General features: G+C 40.2%; 1 protein-coding gene across 2 annotated transcripts in view; it reads right to left on the bottom strand.

Annotated features, from left to right (window-relative positions):
- Positions 1–6,321: 6,321 nt before the first annotated feature.
- GABRP (gamma-aminobutyric acid type A receptor pi subunit) overlaps positions 6,322–18,666 on the bottom strand; it is a 30,063-nt gene continuing 17,718 nt past the window's right edge. The window contains exons 7-10 of one of the 2 annotated variants that reach the window (XM_030822409.1): positions 14,524–14,661; positions 11,608–11,760; positions 10,603–10,790; positions 6,322–8,409 (exon numbers count right to left, since the gene is read on the bottom strand). In XM_030822409.1, the coding sequence (XP_030678269.1) occupies positions 8,107–8,409; positions 10,603–10,790; positions 11,608–11,760; positions 14,524–14,661 (782 nt within the window). In that variant the 3' untranslated portion in view covers positions 6,322–8,106. The remainder of the gene's footprint in view (positions 8,410–10,602; positions 10,791–11,607; positions 11,761–14,523; positions 14,662–18,666) is intronic. The other variant, XM_030822413.1, reaches the window with a different exon arrangement.

The raw sequence follows: 18,666 nt of genomic DNA on the forward strand, positions 1-18,666 counted from the left end.
TGGTGCTGTGACAGCATAGTACTTACCATAGCACAGTATGCTTTTCTGATAAAGACGTAACTTTATTGCCCTTTATGTACTCTCTTGGTTAATACAGTAAGCAAATGGGAGATAATTTGAAATACCTTTACTACCATTTATAGTGTCAGAACATACAACTTATCTTTAAAAATGTGAAAGATTCATTGCAATGGAAGGCATTGTGTATACATACAAATGCATTTTTAAAACAATCACCAGTGTAGTGCTGAGAGGAATCATGAGCTGAGATCTTTCACCTTTGTAGAGATGAAATAGGATGTTCTTGGAGCAGCGAGCCAGGCTGCTCCAATATGCACTGTGGGCAAGATGCCAGCTTTTGTGATTTCCTTTGCAGGAACTTATAGACGGAAGAGGTGAAAAGCAGGGTCCTCTAGGCTAACAAATGACTTTAAAAGTCTTTTCTGGGGAAGAATGATCTGATTTGCTAGGAAAGATTCCAGAGATGCCCCTGCCTCAAATTTCTGGTGTGTGGGTTGGGGTGTGGAACAGTCCTGGCAGATTGAGAGAGATCGTCAAGACACAGGCCACAGATAATGCCATTCAATCTTTATGAGGTCGCGGCTTGCTGTTGTACTGTAGATGTTGTAAACTGGCAGCCATGCTTCTGCATAGGCTGAGCATGAAGCTGAGTGCACAGAATCCTTTGAGGAGTTCATGGGATTGGTGAAAAGATGCTGGGCCTAGAAGACATGGCTTCTAGTCTTGGCTGTGCCCTGTTTGATTTTGGATGCATCCCGTGTAGTCTCCCACCCTAGTTTCTACTAACATGTCATATAAGCTGGTTGCACTTCATCAAGTCCCAGCTACTGATTTTCTGGGAGTATGTAATATGTGTATAACCATGTATCAGATTGATTAGGACCCATTTGTGTGACTGATATCACATGTCCAAAATATTTTCACATTTATAATCTCAATTTTTAACCATACTACAAACCTGTGAGATAGAAAGGTGAATGTATTTGTTCCCTTTGACATATTAGAAAACTTAGGCAAATAGAGATTCAGTTAATAGTAGAGTCCAGGTCTCCTGACTCTCATTCTTGGGTTCCCACACTAAATTAAACTGGCTTAGTCTTTTGGGATAAGTCTGAAATGGAATGCAACTAGATTCTTTGTGGAAAAAATAACTTAATAAATTATATTAAATTCCTAAAGGAGTAGATAAAAAACAAAGTTGTATTTCCCTGTTGAGAATTTGCCTTTGAATCCCTCTGTGAAATGAATTAGAATGTTTGGTTATGATGTAAGAAATATACAAATTCAGAAAAAGCACATCTCATATTTTTAAATGGATAATTTCTCCTGGGACTTCTTTACATTCTGAAAATTCACTTTATTATTGCATTCTAAAGTTTGTGGCTTTAAATGCCATGGCATCTGAATCTAACTTTTATTGGTGATATTTGTGGTTATCAGTTTCCACTGTCACCCTGTCCCATTTCCTTTGTTTTGTTCCATAGATATGATTTGGTTTATGAATGAGGGCTTTTCGATCCTTCAAGATATGTTTTTGTGAATTGGTTCAATAATTTGTTATTGAAAAGCAAAATCCATCAGAGACATATTTGCCTACTCCCTTTAAAAAGAAATCTTTTCATAGAGACCAACTGTCTATTCATCATTCATGCCTCTTCTCTGTATGTTTTAAGGACATAGTCACAATTCTTGTTCGTTAAACGTGTCCATAAATATATTCAACCTGAAAGCCCAGCTTCAAAACTTCTAAAATTTGGAAATTACATAAATGTCTTAGTCCACAAAGAAACTGCAGGCCTCTGCCTTGGGTGCAGACACAGGGTAAGTTGGTAGGCCAGACTCAAAGAGGCCCTGAGAAGGAGAAGGAAGTCTGGCTTTCATTCTTGGGTTCCCACACTAAATTGAACTGGATTAGTCTTTTGAGATAAGTCTGAAATGGAATGCAACTAGATTCTTTGTGGAAAAAATTTGGAGTTGCCTTTTTATGTCACAACTCTGATGATCGCATATTTCTCAGCTGAGTGCTCCCTCCTTTCATTACTCTGAGAGTTCTTAGTGAAGCTTTTGACTCATACCCCTGACCTTGAGGGCTACCTGTGAGGCATCATTCAAGCCAGCTGCCCCCTCCTACCCATTACAGAAAGCAGGTTCTTTGATTGCAGGTAGTCTAACTTTTTGCATTCCTGTGGATGTTTTTAATTGATTTACATAGACTCGAATTAACTTTAACTAAGGTTAAAGTTTAGTGTCTCAAAAACTGGGAGTTGTAACAAAGAACTGCTGTATCGCTATATGCCTGCATCATTCTTCAACCACAAATTTATCATTGGATGCTTTCTTGTCATGTTATGGCCACGTCAGAAATAGATGTTGTACTAGTTTGTTCTTGCTTTGCTATAAAGAACTACCTGAGACTGGGTAATTTATAAAGAAAAGAGGTTTAACTGGCTCATGGTTCCACAGGCTATACAGGAAGCATGGCTTGGGAGGCCTCAGGAAACTTTCAGTCATGGCAGAAGGTGAAGGGGAAGCAGGCTCGTCTTACATGGCTGGAGCAAAAGGAAGAGAGAAAAGGGAGAGGTGCTACACACTTTTAAACAACCAGATCTCATAAGAACTCATCATCACGAGAATAGCAAGGGGGAAGTCCTCCCCCATGATCCAATCACCTCCCACCAGGCCCATCTTCCAACATTGGAGATTACAATTTGACATGAGATTTGGGTGGAGACACAAATCCAAACCATATCAGATGTCCTGTTCCTTCTTGGCACTAACATAGGAGATTCAATGAAACAGAAGGAAAAATTTGCTTTCTGTCTGCTGTACATATTATTCATATTCAATAGTCATATCCTGTTGGACGTTTCCATGTGGTGGACACACTGTATTATTTCACCCTCCTGAAAATATAGTTTTCATGAAGTTGTTGTCTTTTCTACCAAGGCATGTGGTATCTGTCTTCCCATCTGGCTTCACATGTGGAGAGCTTGGAAAAATACAAGTCTTGAGTCCATAAGTCTGAGTTGAGACTCTGGGGTCACGTTGTCTATAAAGCTCCACCAGTGACTCTTATGATCAGCTGGATTCAAGAACCACTGCTTCAAAGCCTGTGTGTCCAGAGTCCCCATGACCACTGGCTGGGTTTGATGATTCACCAGGATGATTCACAGGACTCTGCATATAGTTGTACTCATGGCTATAATGTATTACAGCAAAAAGATACACAACATTGCCTAACTCTACAACTCTTTAACCCTTGGCTCTTGTCTTCACTGAGAGAGGAATAGCTAGCTGGCTTGTAAATGCAGATGTCCTCAAAGATCACAGAGATATTGGACCATCAGGTAGTTATTTACTCACTTTTCATGTTCTATTGTCTTTTCTAGTTTTCAAATGGGATTGCATTTTATCTAATGTCTGGAAAGGCACAGTTATAAGAAATGATATTGAGTGGTTAAGTTTCATATCATAGCCAAGTCACTGAAAGCTATGAATCACATGATTCCCCTTCAGATCCCCCAAAAGAAATCATAATTTTGAAGTTCAACCTTGTGGGCCACCAGGAATATTCTTAGGCATTTGTTTTATGTTAGCAATACTTTGACACTTTAATTTTCTGCAGCCAGAGGCATCTCCCTGCATCTACAACCTTCCAAGATTACCTGGTAAAATAGAGCTGTCTGCTTCCAGGCAGCTGGATGGCAAAATCAAAGGGAGAGATGATTCTTTATTCTCATGGGAAGTTTCCAGATGGAGAATCTGAGCATTTCATTATTCAACCTGCACATTTTCTTCCTTCTAAACAATTAGGCTTTCTCTGAAGTGCTTTTATTCCTATTTACTTTTATTCAGTTCACTTATTCAGGTGAATAGTGGAACAGCATGTCCCTTGCACAAAATTTCTCTTGAACTTAATAATGACAGTCATTCACTCAGCTTACTTTCCAAGGTACAAAAGCTCCTTCTTGTTGGATTTGTTTTCTATTATTTAAATCACTTCTGTCATTCTTCTCTCTTTCCCCATTTCTGTACATCCCTAGAAGTATGGGCCAAAATTGAACTCAGTGTTTTCAACCCAAATATACTGCAGTCTGATATATATTTAAATTCTTTACAAAACTGTTGAAAATTATATGTAATTTAATATATATTTAATTTTAAAAATAGATTAAACATGTTTTCAATTTTTCTTTTAAAAAATATCACACATAACTTACATTGATCACATATTAGGGTGTAATTCCTTGTCTGTTAAGAGATAATTTTACAAATGTATACATTTTAAAAAGCAAGGAGCTTTGGCAGTAAACTGATAAAAATTCACTATAGGCCAGCAGCTGAGAAGAACTGCTCCCTATGTGTAAGAGTAAGGCACAACACTGAAGAAATACCTTATCTCTTTTTTTTTTTTTTGAGATGGAGCGTCTGTCACCAGGCTGGAGTGCAGTGGCGCCATCTCGGCTCACTGCAACCTCTGCCTCATGGGTTCAAGCGATTCTCCTGCCTCAGCCTCCTGAGTAGCTGGGACTACAGGCATGCGCCACCAAACCTGGCTAATTTTTTGTATTTTTGGTAGAGACGGGGTTTCACCATGTTAGCCAGAATGGTCTCGATCCGCCCACCTTGGCCTCTCAAAGTGCTGGGATTACAGGCGTGAGCCACTGCACCTGGCCGAAAGACCATATCTTGATCTCAAACTCCCACTAACTGCAGATCTTTATGCTTGTCACTAAACTTGCCTTGTGTATTAGTTCGTTTTCACACTTCTATAAAGATATTACCTGAGAATGGGTAATTTATAAACAAAGAAGGCTTAATTGACTCACAGTTCTGCATGGCTGGGGAGGCCTCAGAAAACTTACAATCATGGTGGAAGGCAAAGGGGAAGCAAGGCATGTCTTACATGGCAGCAGGAGAGAGAGAGAGCAAGGAAGTGCTATACTTTAAAACCATCAGCTCTTGTGAAAACTCCATCACTATCACGAGAACAGCATGGGGGAAACCATCCCCATGATCAAATCACCTCCCACCAGGTGCCTCCCTCCACATGTGGGGATTACAATTCGAGATGAAATTTGGGTGGGAACACAGAGCCAAACCATATCACCTGGCACTGAAAGCCATACTGTACTTCTCTTCTACAGGGACTCCCCTGCATTGCCTGCTCATTTCCAGCTTGAGGTCTACTGTAATCTCCACCCCTTTTCTGCTATGCTCATTTCTCCTTTTTTTTCTTTTATTCTTTTCTTTTTTTTTTGAGATGGATTCTCGTTCTGTCGCCCAGGCTGGAGTGCAGTGGTGTGATCTCGGCTTACTGCAACCTCTGCCTCTTGGGTTCAAGTGATTCTCCTGCCTCAGCCTCCTGAGTAGCTGTGATTACAGGCACCCACCACCACGCCCGGCTAATTTTTTCTATTTTTAATAGAGACAGGGTTTCGCCATGTTGCCCGGGCTGGTCTCCAACTCCTGACCTCAAGTGATCCACCCGCCTCAGCCTCCCAAAGTACTGAGATTACAAGCATGAGCCACCACGCCCCACCCTCATTTCTCCCTTTCATTTGAAATGAACCATCTGCCATTTAGTTGCTATTGAGTGTCTTCTTATATTTTTATGATTTCTTATATTGAGACTATTGCTAGTCTCAGTAGCAAGTTAACTAATAATTATATTTCTATGACTTAGAATATTTCCAACCCCAGCTAGTTTCATGTCCTTTGGAAATTTGGTGAGGTTGTTCTTGATATTTTCAACCAAGAAGTAAATATTTTGAACAACATGATCACTGGGACTGCTCTGGGTAGGGGATACAATGGACAGGTTTAGAATATTAGAAGTTTTTACTGAGAACTCTAATGTAGTAGCTACACTTTAGTGCAGAGTGATACAAAATCCAAGAGTCAATGTTCCCCCTGCAAAGTGTATTCTCAAACTATAAAAATATAATTCAACAACAAAAAAGAGAATTCCAAGAGATAAAGAATGCTTGGAAGAAAATCTGTGACATTTTCTGAGAATTGGCTCTTTCACTATCACCAGGCTCAATTGTTTAACTGCAAGGCAAGTGTTGCGGTGCAGTGATGTCAAAGAAAACATTGGCTGTGTCACCAGCATTTACTATTTGCTTGGCAGAAGATATTAATGGTAGGGTTAGTATGTGTGTCTTGAGCATATATGTGTACTGTCTGGGGTTGGGGGAACATGAGGATAGAAGAATGTGAGCCCATTGAGTTTGCACTGTGATACATACCTTCTCCAAATTGGATCTTATAACAATCATTGTATAGATGACCACTTGATTTGGTGGGTAGCTAATACGGTGTATTTATTTCACAGTTTCACATCTTTATCATTGTTTTTATATAATGCTTAAATGGGGTCTCAGAACAGATATTTCCTTTTAAACTTTTTTTTTTAAAAATCACAAATATGATTGGCTCATACAACCACATTTCACCTAGTTTCACCAGCACCCCCACCCATTCCCATTAGAAACATTTTGTTAAAAAATCAGGTGATCAAACTCATAGAAACTGAATTGTGAGAAGTATAATGGGAAAAGGAATGAGAACCTATGGCTATAGGAAGTTACAGAAGGGAAACCATCTTTTAGAGCCATGGTTTATTTCTGACAGGAAAGGTAAAGCTGTGCATTTATTAGAACAGGAAGCTAAGAAATTAAAGATGGCAAGATTGTCTAAAATAACTGAGGCTGAACTGGAAGCCTTTACCCTGGCACACTCAAAAATCACTTTTGGTACTGTTGGCTGAGACTGGCCGAGGAATGTGCATCTCTGGCTGGATTTGGAGAGGACAGCTCACCCGCAACCTGAACATAGGTTCTGTAACGTATCTCACTGTTACTCAGAAAGTTCAGTACTCAGGGCCAGCATGCCCTGCTCATGCAGGATAAGCCACTCATAGTAGACCAGCTGGAAGGATCGGGGATCCGAGCAAAGCCAAGTTTACTTAAGCTAAGCCACTTGTTCCTAGGTCGTGCAGTTTGTTTTCTAATAAGCATCATTCCTGATCATTAGAGCAAAGGGATGAATGCTCCTCTTGGAATGATATAGGGGACCTGCCACCGGGAAAGTGTTGCTCAGTGTTAGAGTAGCAGCAATGACAGAATGACAGCGACTCTCTGAGTCAACCCAGTACTTTTAGTACCCCATCAGTATGTGAATAAAGGCAGCTAGAAAATGGACTCAATTCTGCAAGCCTTCATGGCAACAGCCCATATTAAGGCTTCTAGAACAAGTTAAAAAAAAAAATCTTCCATTTCCATCCATGCGTGGGAAAAGGGCTTTAGTATTGTTTAGGATGGACGTGTGTATAATAATAAAATGATAAGATATGCATAGTGGGGGAATAAAGCCTCAGAGTCCTTCCAGTGTGGGGAATCCAGTGTATCTTAGAACCAAGGGATTTGTTTAGATTATTGATCTACTAATTTTTTCTTCACTTACATTTGAATTTTCAGTGATAGGACTTATTGGAATTTGGGGATAATTCAGTTGTGGTATTAAATAATATTCATTATTTAAAAACTCATCTTGGTATTGAGTTAGTGCATTGACTTCCAATGAATTGACATAAGCCCATATTTCATTTTAACCAGGAACAAAAACTAGAAAATGTCATTCCCTAAATAGGCAACAATGTATTTTATGAGCACTGCAGAGATTTAGTAAAAAATATGTATGACTACTTTAGAAACAACTTCTGACACTTGAGGGTTACCCAATGGTCTCCTTCCCATTCTTTATACGAGGTAAATGCAAACCAGGGAGCCACCGAGTAAACAGCCCTGAGTACATTTGTAATCTTGGGCTCCATGGGGATGTCCTTGATTAAGATGAAAGAGGAATGGACTGATGTTTCTATTACAAGAAGCTGTAATGCTAGGACTTCTACACAGCTTAGAATAATGGTTGGAGGCTCACTCTTTGAGCAGAAAGGCTCAAATATTATTTCAGTCACTTGTAGCACCATTGGATGTGGGTGCACACTTGGCCTAAAATACCATTTACATCATTATCTTGTCCTGTTGAAGGCCTATGGCATGCAAGAAATTTAATATTGACTCAAAAATACATGTAGTATGCCCAGTAAAATACATTGGCTAGCATAAAAATCAAAGGAAACAGTAGTTTGGAATAGTGATCAACATTACTGGGGTTTTGAATTGTGAAATAATCAACAATCCTGCCCATCTTTTCTCGGAAGACAAACTTGAACTTGTCGCTAGTTTTCATTGTCAAGTCACTGTAGTCAACATTGTCACTGGAAATTTCAATGCTGGCAAAGCTGATCTTCCGTTTAAAGCTGGAGATGGAGCTGTTGATGATATTAGTAATACTGACTTCTTCCACTTCCTTCGTTGTCCCCTAGTTCATAGACAATGCAGTTAGCTTAAAAGACTTGACTCAGCAAAATAAATAAGTAGGTAATGAGCTAATAAAAAGTTTAGAGGCCTAAGTATTGAATAATTAGGCTTAATAGAGAGTGGCATTGAGTGCTTCAGAAATTGGCCAGTAAGCCAGGCTTGGGCTCCTGTTACCCTGTTTGGAGACACCTATTTCTACGTCACCAGCATATATAACAGGAGGAGTAACCATGGCCCACTGTGGATATCCTGAGCAGTGTGCCAGATGCAAAATGCTCAGCCTTTGAAGTTAGTGGACCTGGGTTCAAATTCCATTCGGCCTCTCACTATTGTGAAACTTTAGTCACCTCAATCCCTCTAAGACTTGATTTCCTCGCCTGCCAAATGGTGATTGGTATTGCCATCTTGAGACTGATGGGAAGATTAAACGGTAAAAAATGGAAAGCATCTGGTAGGTGTTTGATGACTTCAATTCTGTTCCAGGGAGAAAGGAGTAACTGATTATGAGAGATAATAGAAATCAGCTGTGTCTTAAAGGCTTTGCCACCAAAGCAGAAATAGTGATGCTTCCTGCCATTGCAAGGAGTTGCCATTCTCCAACATGGCTGGGGTCAACTCCCAGGAATGTGGGAGTGTAGTGAAGTCAGAGAGAGTGTGGTTTGGATCCTTGGCCAGGCCACTTGCTAGGTGTGGGGTCTTATGGGAGTTACCATATCACTGTATAGGACAATGAAATGAGTACCATTATTATCCCAATTTTGCTCTTGAGAAACCTGCCACATCAATGAGTGGCAGATTTCTCAAGAGCAAAATTGGGATAATAATGGTACCCATTTCGTTATGTTGTTGGATGACTAAAGGAGATGTTGATGGATGTTTAGGACACAGCAAGTACTCCGTAGTGCAGTGATTATCATATAAACAGCAAAATAAGGGCTTTCTGGTGTCTTTAGAGGAGACTGTCAGTATTTCACCAATGTCCATTTTGCCAATCTAGCAAATCCAGATTTTTTGGGGGGGTGGGGAGGTAATTCAACTTCCTTCTTCCCTCATAAGAAAGCCTAAGGGAGCAAAATAAATGAAAGCCATGTTCCTCTTTGGCTGGCACACGTGGTCATTTGCCTTCGGTGCTTGGATGACACGACTGTGAAACATTACTCACTGTAGCCAAACACAAGGGAAAAAGCAACTGGATCTTTGGGTCATTTTGATTCCTCATTCTTCACTAGTAAATACTTTGTGGTCCTAGCACTTTGCTGAAAGTGGGCACCTCTTCTGAACTGGATCCCTATCATTTTCTTGCTTCTTAGCATGAACTTTAGTATGCCATTATCTATCAAATTTGGCTTCCAAACAACACTAGGGGTTCATGGACCTGTAAAGAGTGATAGTTAAGAGCATGGTCCAATGCTCACTGCAAGTGGGAATAGTGGATAAGTGTCAGGCTTTGGAACCAAGTAGGTTTAGGTTGGAATCCCAGCTCTACCTCTTAGTATCCATATCCCCTATGGTAAGTCTCTTTCCCTTCTTATCAGCTTTCATAAATTTAAAAAGGGAGGTAACCTCATTGGGTTGTTATGAGCATTTAAAATAATATAATATTTGCAAAAGGCTTGTTACTGTGTCTGGCACATGTAGATGCTTGATAAATAATGACTATTATTATTATTTAGAGAGCTGGACTACAGTGTTCCACTGCTAAATCAAATAATGACAGTTTTTCTCAATTAGCAGAAAAATATGCTAACCAAGAAATTTGTCACAATCCAATATTTCCATACATTTTTCAGTAAAGCATCACTTGTATAATTTTAGGACACAATAATGCAACAAAAGAATTAAATAGTAAATATATATTAATCTGAAACTTGCAAGCAGCTGATCATGTTTTGTTCATATTGGATTCTTCATGGATGCTTGCTCCTGTGGTTGTGATTTTATGCTGCATACAGATAACATATTTTCTGCTGGAAAATTAAACATATTAATATCTCATTGTATTTGGTGAAAAGAATGGCCTTTTTCAAGGGGCACCATGACTTCCAGCTGCTCCCACCTGAACAAGGATAAGACTCACTGGAGCACAGGGAATCATTGGGGGTAGAGTGGGGATAGAAGCCAGGTCCTGCCCATGTCTACAGATCAGCACATGGCACCAGTGATGGATCATACACAGGGCCCTCAAGACTCTTACCCTATCTTTGGCTGCCATCTGCTGTAAGGAACTGTAGTGAGCAACTGCGTATTCCAGCAAGGCCCCAAACACGAAGCTAAAGCAGATCCCCAGGTACACATCGATGGCCTTGATGAAGCAGTTGGTATTGGGAAGAGAAGTGCGGGACCCGATCATCAGTGTGGTCATTGATAACACGGTCGTCACTCCTGGGAAAACAGGCAGGGGATGTTCCTACAAAGTGACTGGTTAGTCCTCCACCATAGCCTGGCAGAATGTCCCCATTTGAGAATTGGCAGGGTGAGGGCAAGACCCAGAAATGGAATACATCTCATTTTGAAAAGTCTGCGACCTTCTAGAATAGGGTTGATTTGTCCATTTTGTACAGATATGAGGGATGTGTTTTTTTAAATGTTTCACGTTCTGTCTTCTCCTGGGAGGGGGTGATAAATACGCAAAAGAACTGACAATAGACCATCTAAGCACAATGATCCCTTACTTGTCACTGTAAAACAAGTTTAAAAATGCACCACTCCTGGCAGGGCGCGGTGGCTCACACCTGTAATCCCAGAACTTTGGGAGGCCAAGGTGGGCAGATCACTTGAGGTCAGGAGTTCAGGACCAGCCTGGGCAACATGGTGAAAAACCATCTCTACTAAAAATACAAAAATAAGTTGGGCATGATGGCACATGCCTGTAGTCCCAGCTACCTGGGATGCTAAGGCAGGAGAGTCACTTGAACCTGGAAGGCAGAGGTTGCAGTGAGCTGAGATCACGCCAATCCACTCCAACCTGGGCGACAAGAGTGAAATTCCGTCTCAAAAACAAACAAACAAACAAACAAAAAACCCAAACTCCTAAAGTAGTCCCTTTCTGTCTCTCTCTTTCTTTCTCTGTAAAAGAATCTCCCAAGAAAACAACTCTTGGAACTGCCTTAGGAATATCAATGAAGACAATGGTAAAAGGAAAAAAAAAGTAAGTACCTGATAAGATAGTTCTTAGAAATCTCCTATTAGAGCTGCTTACCAATGCAGGTTCTTGCAGGGACCGAATCGAGAGAGATCCAAAATGAAACCCAGGACAACACCACCAGGAAAGTGGAAGGAACGTAGGTTTCCAAAATGAAATACAGAACATTCCTCCGAAGCTCAAACTGTAAGACCAATCTAGTGTAATTTCCTGAAAGGGTAAACAACAGATAGGAAATTGTGTCTGTTCGTGTAGCAAGTGCTTTCTCTATGGAATGCTTAACTATACATACATTAAGCCCTCTGTCATTGATCTAAATCTGGTTATGTATGAACTGTCATTATGATTTCCACAGGAGACATTGCTGTTGTTACATCGAATGGGATTTATAGGGGCGCTGTCCTGCCTTATGTCCATCTTGGGCTTTTCTGAATCACAGTATTCCTACAGCAGTGCAATCAATACTGGTTTTCTTGACGTCTGCTTCGCTAGACAGTGAGTTCCTTGGGGGCAAACACTGAATCTTTCAGTTCTGCACTCACAAAGTAGTTGTTCAATAAATACCTATTTATTGAAGATTACCTGTGACCATCTGTTTCTCAAGGAATACGATGGAATAGACCTAATGGACCTATTAAATATAAGTGAATTTTTGATGATTTCAGAGGCACCCCAGATTTTATACTACTTCAGGGCCATCCTTAGGAAACTAGCAGTGTGTTCTAGATGTGGGAAAGGCATGTGTTAGAGAGCTATCGGTAACAGAATTCTGTGTGGCAAATAGGCTACTGTAGCACAAAACATATGTCCATGGGTTAGAGTCCCAAGCTCTTCTCCCACTGTGCTTCTATTATGGGGAGGTGAGCAGTAGTGGCCAGCATTGGTGTGGATGGATGAATGAAGCTGTTATCCTCTGGGAACCGGAAAAGTCCGGCTTAGATCGTTGTTGGGGAAAAACAGGATAGTGAATGGGAGCTTCTCCAACCCCCTGTCACCCCCAAATTAAAGCCTGAAATTAGAAATTATACCATTAAATAAACAACAGACATATGCCTGGAGTAATATAGTATAGAATAAAAATATGTACTTTTAGAGCTTGGTGAGACCCTAGAGATTACTTATTATTTTACTTTATTGGTGGGTAAATTGAGACACAGGAAGTTTTAGTGATTTGAAAAGGACCTGGAGTTGATGTTAGAAGAAAGAATAAAAACCAGGTCTTTTGCCCGTTTGCCCAGGGATGTTTTATCAGTCTACACTGCCTGCGTTATTTCCTTGATTTTGAAAGTCAATGTTTTAAAAACAAACAAGCAAACCTTAGAATCAACATTTGACTAAATAACGCCCCTCTTTTGTACCTAAAGAGGGTGGTTATGTGCTACACGAGATTACATAATTTTTAAAACTGAAGCCATTTTTTATACGAACCCCACTCAACTTGGGAATCCAGATTTGGTAAACTATGACTGCATAGCCCTAATTTACAAAGTTGTCTTTAAAAATAAAGTGTATTTATTTGCCCATTATAAAAATAATACATGATAATTACTTAAAATTTGGAAAATAAGGCCAGGCATCGTGGCTCATGCCTGTAATCCCAGCACTTTGGGAGGCCAAGGCAGGTGGGTTGCTGGAGCTCAGGAGTTCGAGACCACCCTGGGAAACATGATGTAACCTCATCTCTACAATGATACAAAAAATTACCCAGGCGTGATGGCACATACCTATAGTCCCAGCTACCAGGGAGACTGAGATGGGAGGATCACTCAAGCCCAGAAGGTGAAGGTTGCCGTGAGCTGAGATTGCGCCACTGCACTCTAGCCTAGGTGACACTAGAGTGAGACACTATCTCAAATAAATAAAATAAAATAAAGTAAAATAAAATAAAATAATAATTAAATAAATAAAGAAAAAAGAAAAGAAAAATTTGGAAAATAAGAAAAGTAGGGGGAAAAGATCACCCTTCCTTCTATTCCAGTCTTTTCTCTATACATAGCCTTTAATTTCTAATTTTCATGTAGCCATGATCTTGGTGTGACTTATGATTTTTAATGTCACCTAGGCTCAACTAAAATACACAGCAGGCCGGGCACAGTGGCTCATGCCTGTAATCCCAGCACTTTGGGAGGCCAAGGCAGGTGGATCACTTGAGGTCAGGAGTTCGAGACCAGCCTGGCCAACATGGCGAAACCCCCTCTCTACCAAAAATACAAAAATTAGCTGGGCGTGCTGGAGGATACCTGTAATCCCAGCTACTCAGGAGGCTGAGGCACAAGAATCGCTTGAACCTTGGAGGCGAAGGTTGCAGTGAGCTGAGATCGTGCCACTGCACTCCAGCCTGGGCGACAGACTTTGTCTCAAATAAATAAAATAAAATACGTAGTAATTTTTTAGGGTGCAAATATTGATGAGAATAAGCGTTCTTAAGATTATCATAAAGAAGTGAGAGGAAAATGCCAGCTGCTTATATATAACATCACATCTTTCAAAACATGTCTATGTAAAATCGCCAAAGACCAAGAGATGCATTTCTGGTAAATGAAATGAAAATACTTCCTGCCGCGTTGACAATAATTAGAGTGCTCATGCTCTTGTTGGGCATTGCTGCTGTCTTTTTCATCTTTGAGCTGTACTCTTATTTTTATTCTTCAGTGTCAGAGAACCAGTGTTCCAGTGAGAAATATGAATAAATTTTATGCATGAGGGAGGCACGGAATTTGAGCAATCATTAGCAAATATCTGGAGGTACACGGTGCAAGGCTTCAGAGCTGGTCTGTTCCTCAGTGTCTGTTCCTCAGTGGACCATTTTAATACTGGGTGTGGAGGAGGTGGAATTGCTCAGCCCAAACCCTACTGTTCCCCTCCACTGCATCTCAAAGAGGTAAAGTGAGAAGACGATATTTCTGACTCAGAGAGCAACCCTACATCTCAGTTCACTTATTTTTATTTCATACAGTTTGTCACATGAGTTACCTGTCTCCTGCTGCGATCTGGTGACTAAGGTGAAATAACGCTCTATGGTGTACTGAGCAAGCCGCAGGTGTTCCAGTCCACGCACGGAGTCGTTCCCTCTCAGCCAGGTGAACTCCACGTCATTTCCATCATAGCCCCCTGGCAAATAAAATGGAGCCCTGGTCAGTGCAAGGGTGTTCCGGATTGAACTGGTCTCGTCTGGAAAATGCTACAATATGGAGACAGTATGAGTTCTTTCTTCATGGTGATAAGTCCAAGGACAATCCCATGCAGAACTTGGCATGATTTCCCAAGTGCGATTGCAATGTCTGCTCTGAATGAAGTGACCTGCTAGGACGATTTGCTGTCAATCGAGAGCTGGTCTTGTGTTAGGTATTGCGTAGATCTGGTGGATGATAAGTCATTAGAAGTGGCCTCCCCCATTATTTAAATTACATTTATTAAGCACATATCTGTGAACACACAAAGATACTGCCTTTCAAGGTTGTATAATAGCTCTGATGATATTTTCAGGGACTTAAGAATTGATCTGTTCATATTTCCGTATTGGCATAAATGCAAAAACAAAAACAAAAAACCCGCTTTATTAAAGCCTGTAAAAATGCATGTTAGATAAGTCTCAAAGCAGTTTAATTAATATAGTTGATAATAGTAACAACAGTTACCTTTTGAACATTTATAAGTACTTTATACATTATGTCACTAATGTTCTCGTAAACTTGCAAGGTAGCCATTTCTATATTTCTTCAATTCTAAGATGGACATTTCTTTACATTTTCTGAAATTGAACTGGATCTTGTAGTTGATTTATATCTATATAATACATATAGTAGTGTATATATGTATTTAAATATATAATAAAGCTTATATTTTTCCTGAAATGTTATTATTCAATAAATGCTGTTCCATAAAACTCAGTCACTATGATGATTTTCCCACATTATTCTTGAAAACTCTCAGATTCAGAGGGGTTGCATAACTTTCTCAGGATAACAAGGCAAGCAAGAAACAAAGTTACCTTAGGAAAGTTTAATCCCAAAGTCTATGAGTGACGATGATAATAATACCTATCATTTAATAAGCAATGGCATTTCCAAGTGCTTTACAACATTATCATCTCATTTAACCCTCAATGTATCTCTTTGAGAAGATACATGAATGGTTCATAAGCAAACAAAAAGATACCCAACATCCCTAGTCATTAGGGAAATGCAAATCAAAACCACAATAAAATGCCTCACACCCATTAGAATGGCTGTAATAAAAAAGACAGACAATAACGAAGGTCAGCACATGCAGAAGCTGGAACATTAGCTAGTGGGAATGTGAAATGGTACAACCACTTTGGAAAACAGTAACAAGGTAGCAATTTCTTAAAAACTTAAATATATATTTACCATTTGACCCAGCATTCCACTCCTAGGTATCTATCCAAGAGAAATGAAATCCTGTCCACAGAAAGACTCACACACCAGTGTTCATAGCAGCACTACTTATAATAGCCAAAAGGTGGAAACCAAATGTCCATCAACTGATGAATCAATAAATAAAATTTGATATATATATCTATCTCACATGAATATATATATATATATGCATACAAAGAAATACTACTCAGTAATAAAAAGGAATAAAGTTCTGATGCATGCCATAACATGTGTGAACCTCAAAAACATGCTAAGTGAAAGAAACCAGATGCAAAAGACCACATAGGGGTGGGCATGGTGGCTCATGCCTGTAATCCCAGCACTTTGGGAGGCCGAGGCAGGTGGATCACCTGTGGTCGGGAGTTTGAGACCAGCCTGGCCAACATGGTGAAACCCTGTCTCTACTAAAAATACAAAAATTAGCCAGGCATGGCAGTGCATGCCAGCTACTTGGGAGGCTGAGATAGGAGAATCACTTGAACCTGGGAGGTGGAGGTTGCAGTGAGCCTAGATTGTACCATTGCACTCCAGCCTGGACAACCAGAGCTTTGGACAAAACTCTGTCTCAAAACCAACCAACCAACCAACCAACCAACCACATAGTGCATGATTCCATTTATAAGAAATATCCAGAAAAGGCACATTCATACAGACAGCAAGTGGGTTAGTCATTGCCTGGGAGCTGGTGATGGGAAAGAGGCGTGACTGCAGAGGGGTACAGGAGTCTCTTTGGGGTGATGGAAATATTCTAACAATGACATGTGGTGATGGTTGCACTACTCGGAAATGTACTAAAAATCTTTGAACTGTACAATTAAAATGGGTGAATTGTATGGTATATAAGTTATACCCCAATAAAGCTGTTAAAAAACAACTCTGAGTCAGACACTATTATTCTTCCCACTTCACTGATAGGAAACTGAGGTCCAGAGACATTAGTTACTCACCCGGAGTCACAGAGCTAGTGATGGCAAAACCCAGTGATTTCAGTATCTGTGATCTTAAACATAAAGCTATATTGCCTTTGTTTTCAAAGGCTACGGGAAATGTGATGCCGGTGTTGGAACTAACATTTTATTAAGTCTCACAGTACGGTATCCATTGTCTAGCAAGGGTCATCTCTCCCTTCCCAGGGAAGAGAAATATAGCTATACACTTTTAGGGGATTTCCAGGTAAAAACTGTCTGTGGACTTTCCCTTGGAAGCATCCAAACATGTACTAAAGTCAGGGGTCTAAATATGGCTACCATCCCACATTAAAAAAAAATCTATGAAAGTGAGTAGTACAAGTTTCTACCTGGACACTCTGACTTTACAACTAGTAAATGCTCACGATCATTACATTATGGGCTCTCTGTCCCTGGGTGAATAAAGAAAACTGTGGGATGGTATCAGTTCTTTTCCAGAGATGGTACTTAGAAAAAAACCCATAGTGAGGTTTCTGTACCCAAACGCTGCTAATAAACATTCAGAGAAAGCTCCCTCCACTCATTGGGGATGGTATTTGTGAAACAGAGCCTGAAGTTTCCAGGAGAATCTCTCTCCTGGGATTTGAGATGAGCCCAGCCACGATACACGGAAGGTAATTGCTTTTTCCATGTGGGACTGAAAATGAGTTCTCTTTTTGATAACCTCAAGTTTTATTCTGCCACCAAACAGCTGTATTGCTTCAAGAAGGTTCTGCATGCATTTAATCAATAAGATAATTAATCTGTTTGTCTGGGTCTTTAATTAAATGTCTGCTTCTGAAAAATGGCTTCTGCTTCATAATGGCTGTGCTTCTCAGATGCTGCCCACTTGTGACCTTACGTAAGGAGTGCCCACTGCTCTCCAGAGCTTGACTATAGTTTCTCCCTCCACACACAAGCCCTACCTTGATGCCGTAATAAATCACATCTGCAATGTTGTTTGCCTATCACAGGTGCCCCAGTTTGGTGGGCATTTCGGAGTGGTTTACTAAGGAACAATGGAGATTACTTAACAATGCTAGGGAGTTCATGCATCACACATCAACTTAGAGTTAAATCCTCATTCTTCATCACAGGCAAATCCCCAGATTACAGTTTAGATGCCCATTTACTGGCATGACTGTATGAGCTTTATATCTATCAAGCAATTTCTTTTAAAAGTTGGAAGCACGCGTGATAAATGTCAAGGATGGCTTTGCATATTTGCCATTCCTTCTGCTGTGTTCCTTCTTGTACATAATCCGCATCTTAGCAGATTCTGAGTTCCCACTCCTTGTCTCTTGGTCCATTCCAGCTGATGCCCTACGTCTCATTCCAAGTGACATTTTCCCTAGGAAAACTCTGACCCCCCTATTACTTTTCATTGTTGTAACTCATTCTGTTATAATCATTTAAAGTCCCGCACCCTCTATTAGACAGTAGAGTTCTCGAAGACTGCAGCATTACTTTCATCTGTGTGTTACAAACATCTACCACAGTACCTCACATAGAATAGTCATTTAATGGTTGAATGGATGAATTGAATGTATTTAAATGAGGATAGACAGATGGAACCCAACCAGCCATCCAGACTGGCTGGAGACTTTAGTGTGACAATATATAAAACTAAAGTATTAGAATGAGAAAAAAGACTTTCCATAGCAGACACAGGAGAGGACAAACACTGGTCTTGGTCCTGGCAACGCAAGGGAACTGGCACAGGGATATGTCTGGGGCCACTGTGTGGTAATCAGGTTGCAATTCAGTTG

The sequence above is a fragment of the Nomascus leucogenys genome, chromosome 2 (genome assembly GCF_006542625.1).
Source record: "Nomascus leucogenys isolate Asia chromosome 2, Asia_NLE_v1, whole genome shotgun sequence".
Taxonomy (NCBI): domain Eukaryota; kingdom Metazoa; phylum Chordata; class Mammalia; order Primates; family Hylobatidae; genus Nomascus; species Nomascus leucogenys.